This window comes from Oryx dammah, unplaced genomic scaffold, assembly GCF_014754425.2.
Source record: "Oryx dammah isolate SB20612 unplaced genomic scaffold, SCBI_Odam_1.1 HiC_scaffold_2, whole genome shotgun sequence".
NCBI classification, from domain to species: domain Eukaryota; kingdom Metazoa; phylum Chordata; class Mammalia; order Artiodactyla; family Bovidae; genus Oryx; species Oryx dammah.
The window spans coordinates 99263578-99291473 of NW_024070186.1; the positions used below are offsets into that span (position 1 = coordinate 99263578).

The following is a 27896-nucleotide window of genomic DNA, read 5'->3' on the forward strand; positions in this document are numbered from 1 at the left end:
TAGGAGTGGCCACAGGAATGGAAAAGATCAGTTTTCATTCCAATCCCAAAGAAAGGCAATGCCAAAGAATGCTCAAACTACCGCACAATTGCACTCATCTCACATGCTAGTAAAGTAATGCTCAAAATTCTCCAAGCCAGGCTTCAGCAATACGTGAACTGTGAACTTCCAGATGTTCAAGCTGGTTTTAGAAAAGGCAGAGGAACAGAGATCAAATTGCCAACATCTGCTGGATCATGGAAAAAGCAAGAGAGTTCCAGAAAAACCTCTATTTTGGCCTTATTGACTATGCCAAAGCCTTTGACTGTGTGGATCACAATAAACTGTGGAAAATTCTGAGAGAGATGGGAATACCAGACCACCTGACCTGCCTCTTGAGAAATATGTATGCAGGTCAGGAAACAACAGTTAGAACTGGACATGGAACAACAGACAGGTTCCAAATAGGAAAAGGAGTACGTCAAGGCTGTATATTGTCACCCTGCTTATTTAACTTCTATGCAGACTACATCATGAGAAACGCTGGACTGGAAGAAACACAAGCTGGAATCAAGATTGCCAGGAGAAATATCAATCACCTCAGATATGCAGATGACACCACTCTTATGGCAGAAAGTGAAGAGAAACTAAAAAGCCTCTTGATGAAAGTGAAAGAGGAGAGTGAAAAAGTTGGCTTAAAGCTCAACATTCAGAAAACGAAGATCATGGCATCCGGTCCCATCACTTCATGGGAAATAGATGGGGAAACAGTGGAAACAGTGGCAGACTTTATTTTTTTGGTCTCCAAAATCACTGCAGATGGTGACTGCAGCCATGAAATTAAAAGACGCTTACTCCTTGGAAAAAAAGTTATGACCAACCTAGATAACATATTCAAAAGCAGAGACATTACTTTGCCGACTAAAGTCTGTCTAGTCAAGTCTATGGTTTTTCCAGCAGTCATGTATGGACATGAGAGTTGGACTGTGAAGAATGCTGAGCGCCAAAGAATTGATGCTTTTGAACTGTGGTGTTGGAGAAGACTCGAGAGTCCCTTGGACTGCAAGGAGATCCAACCAGTCCATTCTGAAGGAGATCAGCCCTGGGATTTCTTTGGGAGGAATGATGCTAAAGGTGAAACTCCAGTACTCTGGCCACCTCATGCGAATGGAAAAGACTCATTGGAAAAGACTCTGATGCTGGGAGGGATTGGGGGCAGGAGGAGAAGGGGACGACCAAGGATGAGATGGCTGGATGGCATCACTGACTCGATGGACATGAATCTGAGTAAACTCCGGGATTTGGTTATGGACAGGGAGGCCTGGCGTGGTGTGATTCATGGGGTCACAAAAAGTCGGACATGACTGAGTGACTGAACTGAACTTAACTGTCTATGGTCTCAGGGCAATTGTAAATATCTAAATATTCAAGGTTTTCTAAATGCTCTCTGCAGGCCACTTGTCTCAATCTGATTCTTGAAAATCCAAACAGTTTACAATACGCTTTGAGCAGTGTTTGATGAAATGTAAGCATAAATTACAGTGAGAGATTTATTAAGTGATAGGAAATAGCTAAAAATGAGAATATTTATGCTATCCAGGATATAGAAATAAAGTGTAACATTATGCTAGGTAAAGTGGTACATGGAATGCAGGACCATTATTTGTCCCCCAGTTCAACGCCTGACTATTCCTCAACCTTCTTTATCTTTAAAAAAGAGTTTTGATTATAATCTCATTTATACTTATATTACTGTAACCTATGATACTATGAATCTATTAAAGTCTGTAAATCTAATAATTTGCAATCACTGAAGGAAATTAATAAAGAGGATGGGTGGAATATGTTGCTGAAGCAAAAGTCATTTAGTCATGTCTGACTCTTTGCAACCCCATGAACCATACAGTTCATGGAGTTCTCAAGGGCCAGAATACTGGAGCGGGTATCAGTTCCCTTCTCCAGGGAATCTTCCTCCCAACCCAGGATCGAAACCAGGTCTCCTGCACTGCAGGCATATTCTTTACCAGCTGAGCCACAAGTTGAGGATGTGTACAAAATGGGGAAAGACAGAGCCAAAAAGAACTATAAGGATGTAGGAAAAGGAACTCAGAGAGAAAACACTCTTAAGACTTTACTGGAAAAAAAATAAGATAAAAGATATGAATCGCTACATAGTGCCTAGGCACCTTGGCCTCTTTTAGTTATTTTGTTTCACCACCATACAGTGTTGGGCCCATAGTAGAATATTTCATGATTTATATGCACTCATGAGGTAACTGACAAAAAGATTAAGCAGTTGTCATGAACTGGTGCAATTTCTCGTGCTCCTTTTATGCATAAGTCTTTAAAAGCACAATGTTGTTGTTCAGTAGCTAAGTCATGTTCGACTCTTTGCCACCCCATGGACTGCAGCATGCCAAGCTTCCCTGTCCTTCACTGCCTCCCAGAGTTTGCTCAAATTCATGTCCATTGAGTCTGTGATGCTATCTAACCATCTCATCCTCTGCTGGCCTCTTCCTTTTGCCTTCAATCTTTCCCAGCCCCAGGATCTTTTCCAGTGAGTCAGCTCTTCAGATCAGATGGCCAAAGTATTGGAGCTTCAGCTTCAGCATCAGTCCTTTCAATGAATATTCAGGGCTGATTTCCTTTAGGATTGATGGGTTTGATCTCCTTGCAGTCCAAGGGTCTTCTACAGCACAATTTGAAAGCATCAATTCTTCAGTACTCAGCCTTCTTTATGATCCAACTCTCACATCCACACATGACTACTGGAAAAATCATAGCTTTGACTATATGAACTTTTGTTGGCACAGTGATGTCTCTACTTTTTAATATGCTGTCTAGGCTTGTCATAGCTTTCCTTCCTAGGAACAACTGTCTTAATTTCATGGCTGAAGTTGCCATCCGCAGTGATTTTGGAGCCCAAGAAAATAAAATCTGTCACTACTTCTACTTTTTCCCCATTTACTTGCTACAAAGTGATAGGACCAGATGCCATGATCTTAGGTTTTTTAATGCTGAGTTTTAAGCCAACTTTCCCCCTCTCCTTTTTCACCCTCATCAAGAGGCTTTTTAGTTCCTCTTCACTTTCGGCATTAGAGTAGTATCATCTGCATGTCTGAGACAGGCAAGGAGGTCTGGTGTTCCCATCTTTTTGAGGATTTTCCAGTTTGTTGTGATCCACACAGTCAAAAAACACGATATTCTCCAGCAATTAATAGATGGATGCTGCTGCTGCTAAGTCACTTCAGTTGTGTCCGACTCTGTGTGACCCCATAGATGGCAGCCCATCAGGCTCCCTCGTCCCTGGGATTCTCCAGGCAAGAACACTAGAGTGGGTTGCCATTTCCTTCTCCAATGCATGAAAGTGAAAAGTGAAAGTGAAGTCGCTCAGTCGTGTCCAACCCTCAGCGACTTCATGGACTGCAGCCTTCCAGGCTCCTCCATCCATGGGATTTTCCAGGCAGGAGTACTGGGGTGGGGTGCCATTGCCTTCTCCGTAATAGATGGATACTTCCACATAAATGTACATTCTAAACAATTGAATTTGCCCCTTTTGAAGCCAAAACATTTTTTGAAGTAACCATTTCTGATGAAATTCTTTGTAAAACAGACTGAACACTTCTTTGTTTCTAAAATTGGATGGTATTAATATTAAACATAAAATTTTATTGTTGATTCAATGTTATCATTATAAATAAGTTATTAATCTGTATTATATAACATAATTATGCTCTGGGTTAAATAGGAAATAATAATGGAATTGTAAGAATTGTGTAAAAATGAGATAAATTTTGAATCTTGTAATATTTATTTTGTTTTCTTGGAGAGAATTTCTTTTTCACATATCTTGGCTATAAATTATATTTCAGATGCTGAGGTAACCAGGTATAACCTTTCCTGATAAGTTAAGTGTAACAGAACTTATCCAATAATATAGAGAATTAAAACATTTTTTTCTTAGCTTCAGATTTTATGTGCAACTGACTATTACTAACAGAAGGCTCAAAGAAAAATAAGAAAAATCTGTTTCCAGGAAAATTTGCTGTTCCCACCAAAACAAAGGAAAATATATTTCTTGTATGTCAGGTCAGTAGGCAGAAATTCCAGAAGAGGTGGATAACTGCTCTTCCTCCCACTTAGGAAAACATAAAAAATTCAGTTATTTCAAAACATCCTCTCTTCAGAAATTTATCTTGTATTGCATTTATCTTGTACATGCAATACAAGATAAAGGAATGGAAAATTTTCAAGGTAGATGTCATTAAAGCCATTGAAACACAAGTTTAAAAAAATGTAATGCCAACTGTCATAGGGAAATATTTGTCTACAAAAATTTCTTCTCTCCCAGTTATTGAACTATACCTGAGCTAGTAATAGAAAATTACTAATTACTACTAATTACTACTCAAGAAACAACAGCAGAGTAGTGGATAATGAATTATAGAGTAATGGACTCTAGTATGGGTTAAAATCTTGATTATTTTAATTATTAGAATATAACTTTAGGTAAGGTCTTTATTACCTCAGTTTCCTTATGCAGAAAACAAGATTCATAATAATACAATATATTATTTTGTTGTGAGGATTAAATGACTAAAATATGTAGTATGTTTTAAACAGCCTCTGGAATATAAGTAGCAAGAAGTTATTATTATTTGCTACTATTGGAATAGCTTCCCTTGTGGCTTAGCTGGTAAAGAATCTGCCTGCAATGCAGGAGACCTGGGTTCGATCCCTGGGTTGGGAAGATCCCCTGGAGAAGGAAAAGGGTACCCACTCCAGTATTCTGGCCTAGAGAATTCCATGGAGAATTCCATTACTGAGTGACTCTCACATTGGAGTAGCTACATGATAATAAAAGAAACCTAATTAGAATAAAATATAATTTTATAATAATAAACTGTTAACATTTTAGAAATTGAGGAAATTATTGAACAATTGAGAAAATTGTTTAATTTTTTTAAACAAATATTTATTATGTATCTACTATGTGTCACAGCAGACACTCTGCTAGTAAGGGTTAATATACTGTAAAATGTTATCTGAGAAAATTATAAAATCATGCTTAATAAATCTTTCACAGAAACTGTTGAGGTGGCAAATATTTAGTCCTTCCAAAACAGAATTGATTTTAATTTTGCTTTTTTCTTCCAGGAGACAAGTCATGTGATATACAACTTTACATTAAGAAATATTCCATGTATGTTGTATCATCAGGGGACCCATTTGAACTGGAATGCCCTATGAAATATTGTGCTAATAGACCTACTGTGACCTGGTGCAAGCTTGAAGGAAACAATTGTTTACATCTTGGGGACAGACTTCAGGGATCTATGGGTTGGGAAGAAAGGAAGCCTATTTCAGTTTTTATTTTGCATTTTAATAAAGTGCTTGCTAGTGACAGTGGGTCATACCGCTGTTCTGTGAACTCTTCATCTGGATTCATTGAAAGCCACTCAGTTACCATTAATGTGACAGGTGAGTTCTAGATATCAAGACTATCTAATTTTTTTTTGGTCATGTTTTAAGAAAAAGAGGGCTCAGATTCTCAAGTGATTATGTTAGACATTGAACTCATGTTAAATCATAAATTGTGATGAGTGGTCACATACGTGTCTGTGTGTTTTGGAATGAGACAGTGAAGAGTAGAGAAAAATATATAATAAAATTGTTGGTCTTGCCTCTAGGGGATATAACATTTATTTGATAAGTCTAAAATTTTATCACAGAATCATGAGAAAAAATTGCGGTGAATATCAAATTTAATAGTAGACAGCTTTTTACTTTTTGCCCTTTAAATTTTTTTCTTGTATTTATCAGTTCTTGACTTTTTGATAATAAATCCTTGACCTTATGTTTGTGTTGCTCAGACAATTACACCCTTGTTAATAGTTCACAGCTTGCACAGAGGGCAGTCATCACACAAACAATCTGACTCCTTGATGAGTTTTGAGAATAGTCATGGGTTTCACTGCCTCCCAATCCCTCCTCAGAGGCCCTCAATAGGCTCAACAACAGAGGAAGCACAGGTCATGTTGGGCCAAACTATGTTGAATAAAACATGAAAAACAAATAGAGAAAAACAGAAGACAGTAAAAAATAGTTGGTTTATGAAAATTCCATGGCTGATATCATTGGGCTTCCCACATAACTCAGTTGGTAAAGCATCTGCCTGCAATATGGGAGACCTGGGTTCAATTCTTGGGTCGGGAGGTTCCCCTGGAGAAGGAAATGGCAACCCACTCCAATATTCTTGCCTGGAGAATCTTAAGGACAGAGGAGCCCAATATCATACTCAATGATAAAAAATTGAAGTCTTTCCCCTCAAGAACAGGAACAAGACAAAGATGTCTACATTTGCCATTTCTATTCAATATTAAACTGGAGGTTCTAGCCAGAGCAATTAGGTAAGAAAAATAAAAGACATCTATTAATAACTTGGAAAGGAAGAAGTTAAACTATCTCTTTTTACAGATGACAGGATTTTAAATATTAGAAAATCCTTAAAAATCTGCATAAACCATTATACTAGATCCAGTAAATGAATTCAACAAATTTGTATTAACACAGACAGTGACAGTTTTACTTCTTCCTTTCCAGTCTGAATTCCTTTTATTTCTGTTTCTGTCTGATGGTTATGGTTAGGACTTCCAGTAGTGCATTAGATAAAATGTGAGAACTGGCATCCTTGTCTTGTTTTTGATCTTAGAGGAAATGTTTTTAGCTTTCCTCAAATTGATTACAATGTTAGCTGTGGGCTTGTCATATATAGCCTTTATTACGTTGAGGTGTATTTCCTCTGTACCCACTTTGCAGACAGTTTTTATCATGAGTGAACACTGAATTTTATAAAAGCTTTTCCTGTTCCTATTGAAATGAGCATATGGTTTTTATTCTTCAATTTGTTAATCTGATGTATCATACTGACTGATTTGCAGATATTGAACCATCCTTGCATCCATGGGATAAATCCCACTTGGTCATGGTATATGATCCTTTTAGTGTATTATTGGTTTCTGTTTGCTATTATTTTTGCGAGGATTTTTCCATCTATGTTTATTATTGATGTTTGCCTGTAGTTTTCTCTTTGCATCAGGATCATTCACCATGATTTTTACATGTATGTCCATCAGGAATATTGCCCTAAAATACTCTTTTCTTGTAGTTTTCTTATTTTTCTATCAGGATATTACTGGCCTGGTAAAATGAGTCCAGAAGCTTTTCTTCCTCTTCAATTTTTGGGAATAGTTTGAGAAGGATAGAGGTTAAGTCAGAGCTGAAATTAAGATCTACAATCTGTCTCCCTTGAGGCCTAACTTCAGAGGGAAGGGAGGCAGCATTCCCTCCTAAACTGTATGTCCCAAGGGGATGACTGGAGAAGAGTGTGAAGGGTGAAGTAGTGTGAGGGGACGTCTAAAAGCAGTGTAGGAGACATGAAGGGCATTTTAAGTTCCTTCTCAAGATTTCTATTCTTCTAATTTCCTACTCTCTCACCTTCTTATCATTCCCTTTTTATCACATTGATGATTCGTGCTCCTGAGCCCAGTAGAAATTCTCCAAGACTTTGCTTTGACTTTCTACTCTTGTCTGTCAACAGCCTTCCACTCTTGGAATTGGTTCCCTCCTGGAGCTTCATGATCAGCTCAGACCTTCACTATCTTCCTTCTAAAGATTCCAATTAATTGTATGAACTACTTGTCTTTTAATTATCCCCTCTTTTGGTTCATTTCAGCCAAAAATCTTCCTGACATACTTAATTAGGCTTCTTTCATAATGCCATCTTTAGTTGAGTCCCCTGCAGAGCATTCTCAGTGCTTACACTATTGGGCTGACACCAATCTGCCTCCGCCTATCAAAATTCTACCTCTCCTGTCAAGCCCAACTCATTTTCTAATTCTTTATGAAGTTGTCTATGTTTATCCTAGAGAAAGTGACTTCTCTTTCCTAGTAATTTTTGTGTTATTTAAGGTCTTTACCTCTCATTTATCACAGATTTCCTTGTACCACAGATATGTAGGGAAATGTCTTTTATCCCATGAAGGGTTATGATACACTGGCAAGCAGGAACTACGTCATACTTCTTTGGATCATCCTTGCTTCCTTTACAATAGTCAAATGACTCATTTAGAAATTGTCTTTGAATTGGGTGTGGATTTTCCTTTTGTGAAGTGATTAAAACAAACATAGCAAGAAGAGTGTCAAAGAAAAATTATTTTCTTTCTGTATCAGTGAGTACTCAATGAACTGAGCATGATGTAAGGAGAAAAATATACTCTGAAATTATATTTCAGGACATGTTTTTGGTAAATAAATTTTGGATCTATGCTATAAAATCTTTCATTTTTTCCCTTGAAATATCTTTCTTATGGAGTATTGGAACTTTTCCTGTTTTTGTGCCTGACTCTGCTTTGCTTTTTATGTTCAAGTTAAAATCAGTGGCTTGCCTGGTGGCTCAGATGGTAGAGTCTACCTACAATGCAGGAGATCCAGGTTCGATCCCTGGGTCGATTAGCCCTTGTGAAAGCAGGATTGTGACAGAGTCTGGGTTGGGATGCTTATCCAATTGTTATCCAGGAAAGCGATTATCTCCCAGAAGGAAGAAAAGCAGTTTGCAAAGTCTCGGGAGGAAAGCCAACAGAACAGTCACTGAAACATACACTGGCCTGCAACTCTGTTCTCTCCAATCTGCCTCAGGTCAATCACTCCCTGATTAGGAGCTTCACAAAGGCAGATGGTGATGACTTTAGCAAGAGAGTGGGGGTGTAGGAGTGGGCAGAAGGGGAGAAGCACTATCTTTTCTTCAGAATTAGTTCCCACCACATCATCAAAAGCCTTCTTTCCTCGTAGCATTCATTCTATACTCCCTTGGAGCACCTGCTGAATGTATATCTTGTTATTCCAAGTGCTAAAAGAAGTCCTATAGGCTGAATTGTTTCCTTATACTTACGGAGGTGGAAAGAGGGAGTCAAAGCAGACAGAGGAAGGTTGGGTTGTATTTATACAGTCTCTCTTTAAAAAAAAATCGTTTTATTTTGTATTGGGGTATAGCCGATTAACAATATTGTGATAGTTTCAGGTGAACAGCAAAGGGACTCAGCTATACATATACATGTATCCACTCTCCCTCAAACTCCCCTCCCATCCAGGCTGCCACATAACCTTGAGCAGAGTTCCACGTACTATACACATTTTGGTTTTCCATTTTAAGCATAGCAGTGTTTTATAGTCTTTCTATAAATAAAATAATAAAAATAAACCCAGGGACTTTTGTCCATGAACTTGAAGTGATGATCTACACATTTTCCAAACTGCCTTTCAGCTGAATTATTGAATTCTCTGTTAGTATGTAAATACAGATGTTTTCTTCGAGACTAGCTCTGATTTTGGACAAAACTGAGTAGAACCTTCATTGTTTTCACAACCAATTTCAATTCTTTATCTTGTTTTTCTGTTTCAGAACGGACTCAAAATAATTCAGAGCATCTTTTTATAAGTAAGTATCAAACTTGCCAAATAAAATCAAGGAAATAGATTGTTATGTGGTTGGAAAGTAATACAGGTTCCATCTTCTTCACTGAGTGGATTTGTTTTTACTAAGTTATCTGTTGTGGGAAACAGTCCTGTGCCCCTATCCATTCCCCTCCCCCAGACAGCTAAATTTGTCACTGTTCGTAATAAGTTGGCTGCTCGCCCAAACTAAATAGCAGATGCCACATGAACAATACAGTGTTTGTTACCACTCAATTACCAAATTACTTCATGCCCAGATCCAGTAGCTCCTGACCACATCTACCCCAAAACCAAGCATATGAGGAAGGAATGTATAACTAGGTTAATATATCTAAAAATAAAGCCTTCCTGAACAAAGAAAATTGAGCACAAGTACAAAGTTAAAAGATTTATGATGAATTCTGATATTTTCTATTTTGTTATCTTTCATTTTTTGACTTCATTTGTTATCTGTTAGGTTGTTGCACGACCCACTAGTAACTTACAACCTATCATGGAAAAACAGAGCCTTAATGCACATTGTGTGTGTGTGTGTGTGTGTGTGTGTGTGTGTGTTAGTTGCTCAGTTGTGTCCAACTCTTTGCAACCTCATGGATTGTAGCCCACCAGGCTCCTCTGTCCATGGGATTTTCCAGGCAAGAGTACTGGAGTGGGTTGCTATTTCCTTCTCCATAATGCACATTAACATTGATCAGTAATAATAGGAATGAGTTGTATGCCCATAGAAGCATATCTGGAGATACCAAAGATATTTGAAGATAATAAAAGTATTTGGAAATATCAGGGTTAATGAGACAACACAAAGCATTGTGTTAAAGGAACTTAAATTTTGTTTCAAAAACATGTTGGCTTGAGTCCCAGCAACTGCCATTTACTAGCTGTTGGATTTCTGGCAAGTCTTGGGACAATTACTCTTCTTAGAACAAGTGACTGGATTAAAAAATATATATATACTCCTTACTTTTCTTCTCCTCTGTTTGCTGTTTTCTGTTTACTTTTCTTAAGTGATCATTATGAAAATTAAATAAGACATTGCAAATGAAAGGGCATGGTGAAATACTTTCTGAGAGCTGTTATGGATAGTGTTTTACAAGCAATTAGCCCTAGCAGAATTGAAAGATAAATTATAGCCACTCACATACACTCAGCATTAAAGCAAGAGGTGGGGGAGAGGACTAAATCCTGGGGTTCTTGGGAGAAGCCTCTTAAAAGAGAAATAGAAGCATCAGCTAGAACTCCATTTGTTACTTCATTTGTCTCATATTTTCTAACCGTCTTGAGTATTAACAAACATTTCAGATACAAAGAATGCCTCAAGACCACTCTCCAAGGAAGAGATGGTAGACCGACAATGGATCCTTTATAGTTTGCTTCCTTTGGGGGCTTTACCTCTGCTTATTACCTGTTTCTACCTATTCTGCTGCCTTAGAAGGCACCGAGGTGAGTTCCATCTTCTCTCTGCTGCTCTGTGCCACAGATTTGAGGTTAATTTACAATGGCTGATAGATTTTTAGTTAGTTTCTGGTGGTTTTTCCCACAATATTCTACTATAAACCATGGACAGTGATTTCCTTGGAATAACTCATCTTTCCACCAGAAAGCCAAATGGATGAATTCAGATCTCCTCTAGTCTTGAAGAGGCATGCTCACTGCAACAAAGGCTTGTGGTGAGGAGGTAATATTGCTGGGACTTATTCATTCTATTTGAGTCCATCATAGGAGGAACTCTTCTAACATTCAGGGTGTTGAAAAGGTGGTTGAAATAATTTCATAGATCAACATGTCTGCCTTGAATTAGTTTGACTGGTCCTGTTTTCCACAGTCATATCACATTATGCCAGTCATCCACACCCTTGTCTAGGTGAAGACCCAATGTCTCCAGAGGAAATTCTTATGTCTGTGCTTACCGTTGCCATCATAAACAGATGCTTGAACTGAATCCCTACCCAACAATAATGCATTTGAAAAACGTGGTTTTGACTATGATCAGAGAGGTGATATTTTGAAAACAATTACTTTCTATTTCTGTAAGAATTCACTTAAGGTCATTAGCGAACACTTAAACACATAAGAGAGAGGGGTATGACGAATTCTGGTCTAGCTGGGGTCGAAACCAGATCAGTCCTCTCTCTCTTTCCTTTTCCCCCTCAGTCATCTTGTCTAATTCCTTTTTCCACAGCAGCAGCCACAATGTAGCTATAGAAACTAAGCTGGACAGAGCAATCCTTATTTCTGCCACAAGAGAAAGCTTTGTCTGTGCAAAAGTGCTCTTGGTGTTTTGTGGTGAGGACTTCTGGAGCCTAGAACCTTCTCAGGCTGCTGAGAGACTCCTCTGTGACTCCAACTCCACTTCTGCAACACCAAGGTTCTTTCCATCCCCCCCGCCCCCCACTCCAGTTTCCACCGCCTTTCTTGAGGTAGCTGGAGCTTCAGGAAAAAAAGCAAGGATAAATCTTTTGATTTACCACATTCAAAGTGAACTAGGCCAGAGGAGATCCCAGCTGTGTAGGTGACAGGACAGCTGGGAGTGTGGCATTACATACAGAATGTCCCCAGAAAAAAGATTCCCAGGTTTTTAAGGTGCTGGGCTAGGTCCTGTGCCCTCCTCTTGGCTATGCCATAGGCTCTTCTGGAGTGGGAAGTGAAGAACCAAAAAACAAAATGGACAGCATGAATTCTCACAAACAGAGGTTTGTGTGTCATGATGGACATAGCAAATAAAGAAGCCCAAACTAATAATAACGCTGTGGATGGTGTGCACGTGGGTGAGTTTGCGTGGGGAGGCATCCCCACCTTTGGGACTGAATTTCAACCTAGCAATCTGATTCTAGAACCTATATTCTTAAATGACCCTAACTTACAAGGAATTGAGGAAGAATTTTATTTTGTGCTGTTCTTTACCTCTTTTGGTTTTTTATTTTATTTTTCTTTGTGAATTGCAGGGAGACAAAAGAAGCTTTCTAATTCAACAGGAAAGGATACTAACCTGGTATGTTTGATGGTATATAACACAACCTGTGTTATACCATGCTAATATTTATATATTTTTAAAAATTTAATTGAGTCTATGTAACACCATGTGCCAAGCACTATTCTAAATGCTATATGTATTTACTTACTTTTAAAATGTGTTTATTTTACATTTACTTTAGTCTGTAGCAAAGATTCTTCCAGATTGTTGTTTAGTTGCTAAGTCATGTCCAACTCTTTTGCAACCCCATGGACTGTAGCCCACCAGGCTCCTTTCTCCATAGGATTTCCTAGGCAAGAATACTGCAGTGGGTTGTTATTTCCTTCTCCAAGGGATCTTCCAGACCAAGGGATTGAACCTGTGTCTCCTGCATTGGCAGGCAAATTCTTTACCACTGAGCCACCTGGGAAGCTCTTCCTTGGGATTAGCAAATCTCATAAGTGAGTCTTATTAGGCATAGAAGGCAGTGTAGAACCTAAGCAGAAAAGTCAAAGGCTGAACTATACAACATTGACTCTGTTCTCAACCTGCTATGTGACTTCAGTCTATTGATTTATTCTCACGAAAGTGCCTTAAGTGTTTCCAGAAGGGTTGTTGTTCAGTTACTAAGTCGTGTCCGTCTCTCTGTGGCCCCATGATCTGCAGCAGGCCAGGCTTCCCTGCTCTTCACTGTCTCTTGCAGGTGGGAGCAAATAAAAGAATGAATCATAAATGACCTCATAAAATCAAGTATGATTTCTTAATGAGTCATACCAGCAGATAAGGAAGCATGACCACAGGTCTAGTTACTATGCAAAAGTCACTCATAATGTGTGTGGGTTCATTAAGGAGGAGACCTGGTAGACAAAGCAAAAGGTTCTTCAGAAGCAGAGCAGTTTCCCAACAAGTTCTTGGAATACCAGTTTAGACCTTTCCTTTGGCTTCAATGTTCTGTAAAGACTGGAACTCAAAATAGAATGCAAAATGAAGCAACATATTTCTAGAAAAATATTTTATGTAGCTCTGATTAAAAACAGATAGTCATAAACAAGGTACCACAAAAAGAATTTGTGTGGGTGTGGGTGTTTACATTAGGAGTAGTAATAAAGATGTATTCAACGTCTTAAAATTTCCAGAAATGCCAGAGGCAGATATAACCAATAGTTATACATATAATATTAAATGGTACTCAGCATTCCCCACCAGGTAGCTTAACATTAAATAAAAGTAAATAAATTCAAATTAAGAAACTTGCATGAAATTTTTAGTATTATTGTGTTGGGTGCTAATGTTTTGTTTCTTCACATAGGGAAATTTTCTTAAATGTGATTTCCTTTCTTTCTATAGCGAACAACAACAAACTACACTCTGTTACAATGAGCCCTAAAAGCTATGACAGCATTTAGAACAATGATCTAAGGGCTTCTCTGGTTCCTTAACCAGTCCAGTGGTTAAGATTCCAAACTTCCACTGCAGGGGCCTTGGGTTTTATCCCTGGTCAGGGTACTAATATCAATCATGCTTTGGCAAGGTAAAAACAAAAATCTAAATAATTTACTGGGCATGTAAAGCCCAGGTTGGCTAAAATATAGTTACATTTCTTTCTGTGTAAACTGGATGAATTATTTATGATTTTCAGTTGAACTCAAGAGGGGGTTTTTCTATGTGTACAATTATCAGGGAATTTTGTTTTATAATCTTAATGTATTTCATAGGAATTCAGAGTTTTGCCCCATTTGAGTTATCAAGCATTTCAGAAAATAATCAGAGAGATACTGTGTTAGATCTTTGAGACTCAAATTTTGTTAAGAGGGAATTATATGTGAACCAGTGGAACAGAAATCCAAAGTAGAGAAAGGATAATATAAAACATACTTTTAAAAGTCAAAATTTTAATCCTATTCCAGGATGTCCTTAGAGGATATGAAAGTACTTGTTTAGTAAAAATAAATGAATTACATATTTTCTGAAGTGCTTTACAGAATGTGGAGTGCTATGCAAATATAGAATAAGACAGCTGCTTCAGTTTTGCCATCTCTACCCACCACACCATGGTGCACCAGCCTTGTGGCACCCACCCACTTTGATCAGGTGCCAGAGAATAGGTTCAGCCACCATGTTTTCTTTTACCTAATTACTCTAACAAAGTTTTCCATGGAAACTAGCCATCTTTGGGGATGGGAAGCAGGTAATTGAGTTGACAAACTACATAGATTGAAAAATACAACAGAGACCTTGTTGATATGTTAAAGATTTATGGCTAGTTATGAGAGGGTAAGAACTCTGGGAGTTGGTGATGGACAGGGAGGTCTGGCATGCTGTGATTCATGGGGTTGCAAAGAGTCAGACATGACTGAGCGGCTGAACTGAACTGAACTGAACAGGCAGGTGTTGGAGAAGACTCTTGAGAGTCCCTTGGACTGCAAGGAGATCCAACCAGTCCAAAGGAGATTCAACCACTAAAGGAGATCAGTCCTGAGTGTTCTTTGGAAGGACTGATGCTAAAGCTGAAACTCCAGTACTTTGGCCACCTCATGCAAAGAGTTGACTCATTGGAAAAAACTCTGATGCTGGGAGGGATTGGGGGCAGGAGGAGAAGGGGATGACAGAGGATGAGATGGCTGGATGGCATCACAGACTCGATGGATGTGAGTCTGAGTGAACTCCGGGAGATGGTGTTGGACAGGGAGGCCTGGCATGCTGCGATTCATGGGGTCACAAAGAGTCGGACATGACTGAGCGACTGAACTGAACAGGCAGGAAGGCCATGGGTCTCCAAACGGAGGAAATAGGCTGCAAGCATCAGACATTTTTTTATCTCTCTCTTAAGTGGCAGAAGGAAACAAACTAGTGATATACTTTCCCCCCTTTTCTATACAAATTTAAAAAGGTTTTTCTTAAAATACTGTGTTGCCATAATGACATCTGGTTCCACCTGAACTTAACTTTTCTCAAATTTTGAGCTAACCAATACATTTTTCTTACAGAAATATTTGTCTTAAGCTATGTTATATGCTATGCATCTACCCCAGACTCTGTCTTCAAGTCAGTTCTCCTAAAGGTTCAGAACTGACTTGACAAACCAGTGTGTTATACTCATACATGTTCTCTTAATCCATGTAAACAAAACTATTTGTATGGTAATCTGCTTTTCTTCAAGATTCAAATCAATCATAAGGCCCAGGATGACTCCCCTGGTGCCAAGATTATCTCAAAATGCATCTTGTGGGTGAGGAGCCTAGTGCCATTCTCTGAGTTTTGAGACATTCTTTTCTTTCATTAACAGACTGCTAGTAACTGTATAACATACAGCTACAGACTAGCAGGCGGGTATTCTTTCTGCCCCCTTCTGATGCTTATGCCAGAAGCTCTCTCTATGTCTTTTATAATTTAATAAAACTTTATTACACAAAAGCTCGGAGCCATCAAGCCTCATCTCTGGCCCTGGACTGACTTCTTCTCCTCCAGAGGCCAAGAATCCTGGTGTCTTTCATGGTTCAGCAACAACCTTTCAGTTATTAGGTCACATGACAGTCTTCTTCTCCAGCACTCCTCCAGAGACTTTAGTAAGGCTTCTTTGAGACACTTTCCATCTGAGTCAAGAGACAAAGAAGCTTAAATGAATCTTGCTTCTTTCAATCATTCAGCCTCAGTGTTATTTCCTAGGCAGCTAAGCCATCGGAGGGAGGCAGTATATTCAGCATTTAACACTTCATTTGTCAGAACAGAGTTAGACATGTTTGCATGGTGTGTGTGTGTGTGTGTGTGTGTGTGTGTGAGTGTGTGTTAGTTACTCGGTCAAAACTGACTCTTTGAGACCCCATGGACTATAGCCAGCCAAGCTCTTCTGTCCATGGAATTCTCCAGGCAAGAATACTGGAGTGGGCTGCCATTCCCTTCTCCAGGGATCAAACCAGGCTCCCCTGCATTGCAGGCAGTTTCTTTACCACTGAGCCACCAGTATAGAACTCTGTATACATCACAAAGTGGATGACAAAAGAGCAGGTAAGGCATATAGGTTATCAGGTTAGGCATATCAGGTTATGGACCTGACACCCCAAAGAAATTAGGCCAAACCTCAAGAACATAAATTGACTGGTAACATTGGGATTTAGAAAATTGAAATAACAAGTCTTAGCATTAACATGGTATCTTCATTTTTTACCAGCTGGGTCCCTTGTATAGGTAGAAATAGCTAACAAATAACTGAAAAAAGTTTTTTAAAAAATCAGGTTTCAGTACTTTTAGTTTACATAAGTTCACATCTTTCTTGAAAACTTTAAGATATTTGACTCAATTTGGAAGTGTAAGAATATCCTTGTGGTGGAAATAACAACTGGAATATTTTTACAACTTTTTCTAAGCTTTGTCCACCCACATCAGACTGACAGCAACTTCCAGTCCCAGGTTTCAAATCATAATAATATATCTTGGATAATATTTATTCTTCATAGTATTTATTCTTTTTGTCCCTTAGAGAGTAACTGTTCTGCTTTATCTTTAATTGTTTTATCCTAAACTGTGTTAATGCTATACATTATATTACACATCTCCTAATGTTCTGAAGGGATATTTTATGCTTTTCTTATTAATCTGATGTGTGGTTTCCATTTCAAAGAGGGGACAAAAAGGGTTCTGTGAACTCAAAAATTACTGTAAATAAAAGGGAGCTGAAACCCAGTTCTATGTGACAACCTAGAAGGTTAGAATGGGGTGGGAGATGGGAGGGAGGTTCAAGAGGATTGGGACATATGTATACTTATAGCTGACTCATGTTGATGTATGGCAGAAAACTTCACAATATTGTAAAGCAATTATCCTCCAATTAAAAATAAGTAATTTTTAAGCACAAAATAACTCTTTTAGAAGAACATAGTGGCCTTTAAGCCTTTCACCCTTTAATAAGTGAGAATCTGCTTTAAGGAATGATGTCAACACCTGCAATGAAGAATAGATCATTTCTCTCCATGTATAACCACTCAATTTAGCCTACACTCATAGTTTCCTAGTGGATACGCACTATCACTTCCTTAAGTTGTAATTAGAGAAATCTTTTTTTTTTTCATCTCTCTCTTTTAGGTTGATGTCCCCCAGTTCTTTAGGAGTGAGCCAACTGAAGTCAACATCATGGAAAGTTCCCAAACATTGCATTTGGAAACTGGAATTTATGATAATGACCCCTGGTTCAGGGTCCGGAGAGAGTCTGGGGTTTATTTTAACCTAAGTCTGGAAGAAGACAAACAGGGCATTGTTTATGCTTCCCTGAAGCATTCGGTCATTGGAATGAACCCAAGACAGGCAACAAATGTGCAAGAAGCACCTACGGAGTATGCAACCATATGTGTGAGGAGTTAAATCTGGTCCTGATCTCCCACCAGTGATCAGCAACTGATCTGTTAGTCAGCACTACTACTGAAGACCAACAGAAAGTCAAACAATGGTCCTTGGCTTGAGAAGTTTCACTTTCAGGAGGTTCACCTTGGTACTTGGGTCTTAAGCATCCACAGGACAAATGACTAAAATTTCTCCCAGAAACTTCTTTGGGAGCTTTTTATGTTTATAGCTTTGGGTAGTAAAAATCTTTTTTCCAAAACCAAATGATGTCATTTTTAGACATCATTTTTAGACCCAGCTACATTTAACCTGATACACAAACTCAATATTTTCTTTGGGACTACAGAGAATGTAGGACAGAAAGGTTTAGATTCTCTAGATCATTTCACTATATACTCTTGAAAAAGAAGTCCTAATTCAGATAACTAAACATAAATACAGTGATGATTGTGTGTCTGTTTCCAGTCTTTCATAATAAGAAAATTTTGTTTATCAATCTAATATTGGAATTTCTTAAATGTAAAGGAGAAATAATTTTAAACTTGATGATATAAGAAAAGACTGGGAAGAATAAATAAAGATGTGGAATATACCAACTGGATACGGGGTAGATGTTCCCCATACCTGACAAGCAAATGCTTATATCGATCCTGTTAGATTACTAAGCAAATAGAGGTAGTAAATATAGCAATTAATGTATTATGCATTTCTAAAGTGACTGTGAGTGGGTAACATAGACTAATATATATGAATGTGACATAATGCTATGGAGTTATTACCTTGGGACAAAAGTAAATGCAGTTTTGAACTGTTAATTTTGAATCATTATAACTAGGTTCAAAGACATCTTTATTAATCAGAATAGGAGCCATTACAATCAACACATTTTTGCCAACAAGAAATAAGTTTGTTTATTCCTGTAGCACAAAATCCATACTTCAGGATTTGACAACTCTTGGAAAGGATTTTCTGCCTACTGCTGGTTGTGGAAGCATTTTCCCTGCAAAATATTGTCCAGATGCTTGAAGAAGTGGTAGTCGGTTGGTGAGAGGTCAGGTGAATATGGCAGGTGAAGTGAAATTTCATAGCCCAATGCATTCAACTTTTGAAATGCTGGTTGTGCAACATGTGCTTAGGCATTGTCATTGAGAAGAATTGGGTCCTTTCTGTTGACCAGTGCTGGCTACAGGAGTTGCAGTTTTCTGTGCATTTCATTGATTTGCTGAACATACTTCTCAGATATAATGGTTTTGCCAGGACTCAGAAATCTGTAGTGGATCAGACCAGCAGCAGACCACCAAACAGTGACCATGACTTTTTTTTTGGTGCAAGTTTAGCTTTGGGAAGTGCTTTAGAGCTTCTTCTTCATCCAACCACTGAGCAGGTCATTGCTGGTTGTCATATAAAATCCAGTTTTTGTCACACATCACAATCTGATTGAGACAGTTCTCAATCATCAACATTTTGTTATTGTTGCATAGAGTAAGAGAAGATGACTCTTCAAAATAATGATTTTTTTTTTGATTTGCAGTCTGCTTATGAGGCACTGACTTATAGAGCATTGTCACCTTTCCAATTTGCTTCAAATGCCAAGTGACCATAGAATGGTTGACATTGAGTTCTTTGGCAACTTCTCCTGTAGCTGTAAGAGTATCAGCTTCAATGCTTCTCTCAATTGGTTGTTGTCAACTTCCGATGGCCAGCCACTATACTCATCTTCAAGGCTCTCGTCTCCTTTGCAAAACTTCTTGAATCACCTCTGCACTGTACATTTGCTACCAGTTCCTGGGCCAAATGCATTGTTGATATTGTGAGTTGTGTCTGCTGCTTTATGTCCCATTTTGAACTCGAATAAAAAGATCTCATGAATTTGCTTTTTGTATAGCATCATTTTTATAGTCTAACATAAATATAAAATAAATAGCAAGTAATAAATCCATAGCAGAAAAACATAAAGCAAGAAATGCACATTAAAAGGATGTATAACATAACCATATTTATTTAAGAATGTATTCCAATATTAAAGAGAAAAGTTCAACAGTGCAAAGCTGCCATTTCTTTTGCACCAACCTATGGATTTCACACATTGGAGAAGGAAATGGCAACCCACTCCAGTGTTCTTGCCTTGAGAATCCCAGGGATGGGGGAGCCTGGTGGGCTCCCATCTATGGGGTTGCACAGAGTTGGATACGGCTGAAATGACTTAGCAGCAGCAGCAGCAGCATGGGATTCCCTGGTGACTCAGTTGGTAAAGAATCTGCCTGTAATGCAGGAGACCTGGGTTCAATCACTGGGACAAGAAGATCCCCTGGAGTAGAAAATGGCAACCCATTCTGGTATTCTTGCCTGGAAAATTCCATGGACAGAGGAGTCTAGTGGACTAAAGTCCATGGGGTTTCAAAGAGTTGGACATGACTGAGTGCACATGCACACTCAGTAATATACTAGTGAGTGTCTGAATAAACATAAAAATCATTGTCAACAGATATAATCAAGTAAGTGCATATTAATGGCTTAAACTGCTTCATTGTTTACCTGATACCAAATTAAAAGCACAATTAATGGAATGGAGAAAAGTCCAGAATATTTAATTGGCCAGCATGGGTCAACATACTTCGATTTACTGTATCTGTATCTTGCTGTTCTTACCAAAGATTAGGGGCAGATCATACATGGTAAAGTAGTGTAATTTGATAGCCATTTACTTTAAAATAATGAGGTTGCAGCCACTTAAAAGTAAAGCAAGAAGAGATGAATTTCTGAATTTCCAGTGTACATGGTCTAATTATTTCAAAAATAGCTTGTAACATTCAACAGCCTGAGGCTCTTAGGATGCTCAGATGCTTCTGAGAATAATGCAATAGACCTCATACAAAGTGGATAACAAAGGTTAGGATCTATTTCAGCAAATACATAAACTACTGCAAAAGTGAATGTGGGATGTGAGAAAGTATGTGTGTGTTATTGTATAGAAGGGAGGGTAGATCACTTAGAGAAATGGTTAAAAAAAAAAAACAACTGAAAAAACTGACATTCCATTTCAGCTTACTAAAGAAACTCAAACTATTAGAGTAAATGGGTCATTAAAGAAAATATATGAAAATAATGTATTATGTCATGGCAGTTAATATGTTGATTGCAAAAGAATTTCCAGACACGGAGTATCACAGAAAGGAGTAGGTTTATTAAGAATAAAGGGCAGAGAGAATGTGGTCGCTGCAAGCACAGAGGGCTGACCTCCTGACAGGCTAGCGAGAGTTGATTCTTTTAGTGGGTTAGTAGCCAATTTTTATAGCCTCAAGATAAAGAAAATTCCTGCAGAAGGTTGGGTGATTGATTAGGGTGTTATAAGGTGAGTACCAGAGTGAGCACTTTTGCCTAATATGGGTCAGGAAGCTTGCTGGTGATGTGCAGCACAGCTTTGGCAATGGTTCTAAAGGGGCTCAGTCAGTTCCAGAAATGACTTTGGATATGGCTCCGCCTCTGTGGCCTTGGTGAAGGCCTTGTGGCTTTGGGGAAGGATTCCACAAGATGTGGGGATGGGAGTGTGACATTCCATAAAAGTTTTTGTTCCAGAAAGACACAATTGAGATTTGGTAGCAGAGTTTTTCTTGTATAACATTGGCGCTCAGATTGTGCCGCATAGGATTGGGGTTGTGGAAGCTGTGTTAGAGACACTGTCATCTAGCCAGTATGATAGCACCTCTCCTAGCATTTTGAACAACCAGTTCTAGGGAGGCTCTTTCAGCCAAGACACACTTATGGGCAACTAACTGCAAAAGATATACTAGAATAGCTGCTATGCTTTTAGAAATAAAAACAGGAAGTATGGGGAGGATATATTTAGCTCTCCTTATCTGATGAACACACAAAGCTGACTGGTTTCTTCATGATTTTCTTGAATTTAAACAACAAAATATTTCTATTATTGAGACATTCTTAGCATATCTTATGGTAAAAATAGCATTAATGATGATTGCAACTTTAAAGGATGTATACTTATATTTGTACCATGCTACCCAAACCACAAATCATTTACATTTTTTATTCCTTCTTAATAAAATGTGTCAGAGTTATATATGTCCCCAATAAATCTATTTCAGTATTAGCTACATGGTTTATATCATTAATAAAATATGAAAAATGTAATAATTTAATGAATATTAAACTTGCTGATTATTCCCAATAAGAAGATAAAGTTATTAGAAACATTTGGAATCAATTTGGTATTGCTTTATATACAAAAGAAGTGTGGAAATGAAAGAGAAGAATGATTCTCCAATCTTATGGAATATAAAACAACTTGAAAGACTTTCAAAATTGCAGATTACCAGCTCCCAGCACTAAGAAATTCTGATTCAGGAAATCTAGGATATGACTGCATAATCTTCACCGTTAAAGGACACCCCAGGTAATTTTAATGCAGGTTTCCCAGTGGATAGGCTAATTTGTTTTATGTGGTTAATTTGACAGCTTTGCCCACTAATTGAAACTTTCTAGGCCCCAGAATGGATTATCTGGCCTGATTATACTTACAAACACACACACACACACACACACACACACACACACACACACACACGCACGCATGCATGCACACACGCACGCACACACATATATATACACTTCTTTAAAGAGCAATTTTAGGGTCAGGGAAGTTGAGTGGAGAGTACAGAAAGTTCCCATATGTCCCCTGCCCTCAAACAGGCACAGCCTCTTACATCATCAACATCCTGGTCTAGAGCAGTGCATCTATTATAATCAATGAACCAACCCTGATACAGCAACCAAATTCCATAGTTTACATTAGAGTTTCTTGGTGTTGTAACTCTTTGTGTTTGACAAATGTATAGTGAAGTATCAGTCAGTTCAGTTGCTCAGTCGTGTCTGACTTTCAGACTCCATGGACTGCAGCATTCCAGGCCTCCCTGTCCATCACCAACTCCCAGAGATAACTCAAACTCATGTCGATTGAGTCAGTAATGCCATCCAACCATCTCATCCTCTGTCATCCACTTCTCCTGCCTTCAATCTTTCCCAGCATCAGGGTCTTTTCATATGAGTTAGTTCTTTGCATCAGGTGGCCAAAACATTGGAGTCAGCATCAGTGCTTCTAATGAATATTCAGGACTGATTTTCTTTAGGATGGACTGGTTGGATCTCCTTGCAGTCCAAGAGACTCTCAAGAGTCTCCTCCAACACCACAGTTCAAAAGCATCAATTCTTCAGCACTCAGCTTTCTTTATAGTCCAATTCTCACATCCATACAAGACTAATGGAAAAACCATAGCTTTCACTAGATGGACCTTTGTTGTCACAGTAATGTCTCTGCTTTTTAATATGCTGTCTAGGTTGGTCATAACTTTCCTTTCAAGGAGTAAACATCTTTTAATTTCATGGCTGCAGTCACCATCTGCAGTGATTTTGGAGCCCCCCAAAATAAAGTCTGTCACTGTTTCCACTGTTTCCCCATCTCTTTGCCATGAAATGATGGGACCAGATGCCATGATCTTAGTTTTCTGAATGTTGAGTTTTAAGCCAACTTTTTCACTCTCCTCTTTCACTTTCATCAAGAGGCTCTTTAGTTCTTCGCTTTCTGCCATAAGGGTGGTATCATCTGCATATCTGAAGTTACTGATATTTCTCCCGGCAAACTTGATTTCAGTTTGTGCGTCATCCAGCCCAGTGTTTCTCATGGTGTACTCTGCATAAAGTTAAATAAGCAAGGTGACAATATACAGCCTTGAAGTACTCCTTACCTGATTTGGAACTGTCTGTTGTTCCAAGTTTAGTTCTAACTGTTGCTTCCTGACCTGCATACAAATTTCTCAAAAAGCAGGTCAGGTGACTAGGTATTTCCATCTCTCTCTCTCTCTCTCTTTTAAATATAAATTTATTATTTTAATTGGAGGTTAATTACTTTACAATATTGTATTGTATTCATCAACATGAATCCACCACAAGTATACACGTGTTCCCCATCCTGAACCCCCCTCCTACCTCCCTCCCTGTACCATCCCTCTGAGTCATCCCAGTGCACCAGCCCCAAGCATCCAGTATCATGCATCAAACCTGGACTGGTGATTCATTTCATATATGATATTATACATGTTTCAATGCCAGTCTCCCAAATCATCCCACCCTCACCCTCTCCCACAGAGTCCAAAAGACTGTTTGATACATCTGTGTCTCTTTTGCTGTCTCAAATACAGGGTTATTGTTTCCATCTTTCTAAATTCCATATATATGCGTTAGTATACTGTATTGGTGTTTTTCTTTCTGGCTTACTTCGCTCTGTATAGTCGGCTCCAGTTTCATCCACCTCATTAGAACTGATTCAAATGTATTCTTTTTTAATGGCTGAGTAATAATCCATTGTGTATATGTACTCACAGCTTTCTTATCCATTCATCTGCTGATGGACATCTAGGTTGCTTCCATGTCCTGGCTATTATAAACAGTGCTGCGATGAACATTGGGGTACACCTATTTCTTTCAATTCTGGTTTCCTTGGTGTGTATGCCCAGCAGTGGGATTGCTGGGTCATAAGACTTCACTTTCACTTTTCACTTTCATGCATTGGAGAAGGAAATGGCAACCCACTCCAGTGTTCTTGCATGGAGAATCCCAGGGACGGCGGAGCCTGATGGGCTGCTGTCTATGGGGTTGCACAGAGTTGGACACGACTGAAGTGACTTCGCAGCAGCAGCAAGGCAGTTCTATTTCCAGTTTTTTAAGGAATCTACACACTGTTCTCCATAGTGGCTGTACTAGTTTGCATTACCACCAACAGTGTAAGAGGGTTCCCTTTTCTCTACAGCTTCTCCAACATTTATTGCTTGTAGACTTTTGGATCATAGCCATTCTGACTGGCATGAAATGGTACCTCATTGTGGTTTTGATTTGCATTTCTCTGATAATGAGTGATGTTGAGCATCTTTTCATGGGTTTGTTAGCCATCTGTATGTCTTCTTTGGAGAAATGTCTGTTTAGTTCTTTGGCCCATTTTTTGATTGGGTCGTTTATTTTTCTGGAATTGAGCTGCAGGAGTTACTTGTATATTTTTGAGATTAGTTGTTTGTCAGTTGCTTCATTTGCTATTATTTCCTCCCATTCGGAAGGCTGTCTTTTCACTTTGCTTATAGTTTCCTTTGTTGTGCAGAAGCTTTTAAGTTTAATTAGGTCCCATTTGTTTATTTTTGCTTTTATTTCCATTACTCTGGGAGGTGGGTCATAGAGGATCCTGCTGTGATGTATGCTGGAGAGTGTTTTGCCTATGTTCTCCTCTAGGAGTTTTATAGTTTCTGGCCTTATGTTTAGATCTTTAATCCATTTTGAGTTTATTTTTGTGTATGGTGTTAGAAAGTGTTCTAGTTTCATTCTTTTACAAGTGGTTGACCAGTTTTCCCAGCACCACTTGTTAAAGAGATTGTCTTTACTCCATTGTATATTCTTGCCTCTTTTGTCAAAGATAAGGTGTCCATAGGTGCATGGATTTATCTCTGGGCTTTCTATTTTGTTCCATTGATCTATATTTCTGTCTTTGTGCCAGTACCATACTGTCTTGATGACTGTGGCTTTGTAGTAGAGCCTGAAGTCAGGCAGGTTGATTCCTCCAGTTCCATTCTTCTTTCTCAAGATTGCTTTGGCTATTTGAGGTTTTTTGTATTTCCATACAAATTGTGAAATTATTTGTTCTAGCTCTGTGAAAAATATCGTTGGTAGCTTGATAGGGATTGCATTGAATCTATAGATTGCTTTGGATAGCATACTCATTTTCACTATATTGATTCTTCCAATCCATGAACATGGTATATTTCTCCATTAGTGTCCTCTTTGATTTCTTTCACCAGTGTTTTATAGTTTTCTATATATAGGTCTTTAGTTTCTTTAGGTAGATATATTTCTAAGTGTTTTATTCTTTTTGTTGCAATGGTGAATGGAATTTTTCCTTAATTTCTCTTTCTATATTCTCATTATTAGTGTATAGGAATGCAAGGGATTTCTGTGTGTTCATTTTATATCCTGCAATTTTACTATATTCATTGATTAGCTCTAGTAATTTTCTGGTGGAGTCTTTAGGATTTTCTATGTAGAGGATCATGTCATCTGCAAACAGTGAGAGTTTTACTTCTTCTTTTCCAATTTGGATTCCTTTTATTTCTTTTTCTGCTCTGATTGCTGTGGCCAAAACTTCCAGAACTATGTTGAATAGTAGTGGTGAAAGTAGGCACCCTTGTCTTGTTCCTGACTTTAGGGGAAATGCTTTCAATTTTTCAGCATTGAGGATAATGTTTGCTGTGGGTTTGTCATATATAGCTTTTATTATGTTGAGGTATGTTCCTTCTATTCCTGCTTTCTGGAGAGTTTTTATCATAAATGGATGTTGAATTTTGTCAAAAGCCTTCTCTGCATCTATTGAGATAATCATATGGCTTTTATTTTTCAATTTGTTAATGTGGTGTATTACATTGATTGATTTGCGGATATTGAAGAATCCTTGCATCCCTGGGATAAAGCCCACTTGGTCATGGTGCATGATCTTTTTAATGTGTTGTTGGATTCTGATTGCTAGAATTTTGCTAAGGATTTTTGCATCTATGTTCATCAGTGATATCGGCCTGTAGTGTTCTTTTTTTGTGGCATCTTTGTCAGGTTTTGGTATTAGGGTGATGGTGATTAGAATGAGTTTGGAAGTTTACCTTCCTCTGTAATTTTCTGGAAGAATTTGAGTTGGATAGGTGTTAGCTCTTTTCTAAACTTTTGGTAGAATTCAGCTGTAAAGCCTTCTGGACCTGGGCTTTTGTTTGCTGGAAGATTTCTGATTACAGTTTCAATTTCCGTGCTTGTGATGGGTCTGTTAAGATTTTCTATTTCTTCCTGATTTAGTTTTGGAAAGTTGTACTTTTCTAAGAATTTGTCCATTTCTTCCACGTTGTCCATTTTATTGGCATATAATTGCTGATAGTAGTCTCTTATGATCCTTTGTATTTCTTTCTGTGTTGTCTGTTGTGATCTCTCCATTTTCATTTCTAATTTTATTGATTTGATTTTTCTCCCTTTGTTTCATTTATGGGTATTTTTTTAATTTATTTATTTTTTATTTTACTTTACAATTCTGTATTGGTTTTGCCATACATTGACATGAATCCACCACGGGTGTACATGCTGAGCCTGGCTAATGGTTTGTCAATTTTATTTATCCTTTCAAAGAACCAGCTTTCTGCTTTGTTGATTTTTGCTATGGTCTCTTTTGTTTCTTTTGCATTTATTTCTGCCCTAATTTTAAAGATTTCTTTCCTTCTACTAACTCTGGGGTTCTCCATTTCTTCCTTTGCTAGTTGCTTTAGGTGTAGAGTTAGGTTATTTATTTGAATTTTTTCTTGTTTCTTGAGGTATGCCTGTATTGCTATGAACTTTCCCATTAGCACTGCTTTTACAATGTCCCACAGGTTTTGGGTTGTTGTGTTTTCATTTTCATTCATTTCTATGCATATTTTGATTTCTTTTTTGATTTCTTCTATGATTTGTTGGTTATTCAGCAGTGTGTTCTTCAGCCTCCATATGTTGGAATTTTTAATAGTTTTTCTTTCATAATTGACATCTAATCTTACTGCATTGTGGTCAGAAAAGATGCTTGGAATGATTTCAATTTTTTTGAATTTACCAAGGCTAGATTTATGGCCCAGGATGTGATCTATCCTGGAGAATGTTCCATGTGCGCTTGAGAAAAAGGTGAAATTCATTGTTTTGGTGTGAAATGTCCTATAGATATCAATTAGGTCTAACTGGTCTATTGTATCATTTAAAGTTTGTGTTTCCTTGTTAATTTTCTGTTTAGTTGATTTATCCATAGGTGTGAGTGGGGTGTTAAAGCCTCCCACTATTAATGTGTTATTGTTAATTTCCCCTTTCATACTTGTTAGCATTTGTCTTACATATTGTGGTGCTCCTATGTTGGGTGCATATATATTTATAATTGTTATATCTTCTTCTTGGACTGATCCTTTAATCATTATGTAGGGTCCTTCTTTGTCTCTTTTCACAGCCTTTGTTTTAAAGTCTATTTTATCTGATTTAAGTATTGCTACTCCTGCTTTCTTTTGGTCTCTATTTGCAT

The 27896-nt window shown here is 38.0% G+C and overlaps 1 protein-coding gene across 1 annotated transcript in view; it reads left to right on the top strand.

The window, feature by feature from the left end:
• BTLA (B and T lymphocyte associated) overlaps positions 1-19633 on the top strand; it is a 34909-nt gene extending 15276 nt beyond the window's left edge. Inside the window, exons 2-6 of the mRNA XM_040224807.1 lie at positions 5137-5460; positions 9440-9475; positions 10792-10932; positions 12435-12481; positions 17522-19633. Coding sequence (XP_040080741.1) covers positions 5137-5460; positions 9440-9475; positions 10792-10932; positions 12435-12481; positions 17522-17797 — 824 coding nt within the window. The 3' untranslated portion in view covers positions 17798-19633. The remainder of the gene's footprint in view (positions 1-5136; positions 5461-9439; positions 9476-10791; positions 10933-12434; positions 12482-17521) is intronic.
• The last annotated feature ends 8263 nt before the right edge of the window (positions 19634-27896 follow it).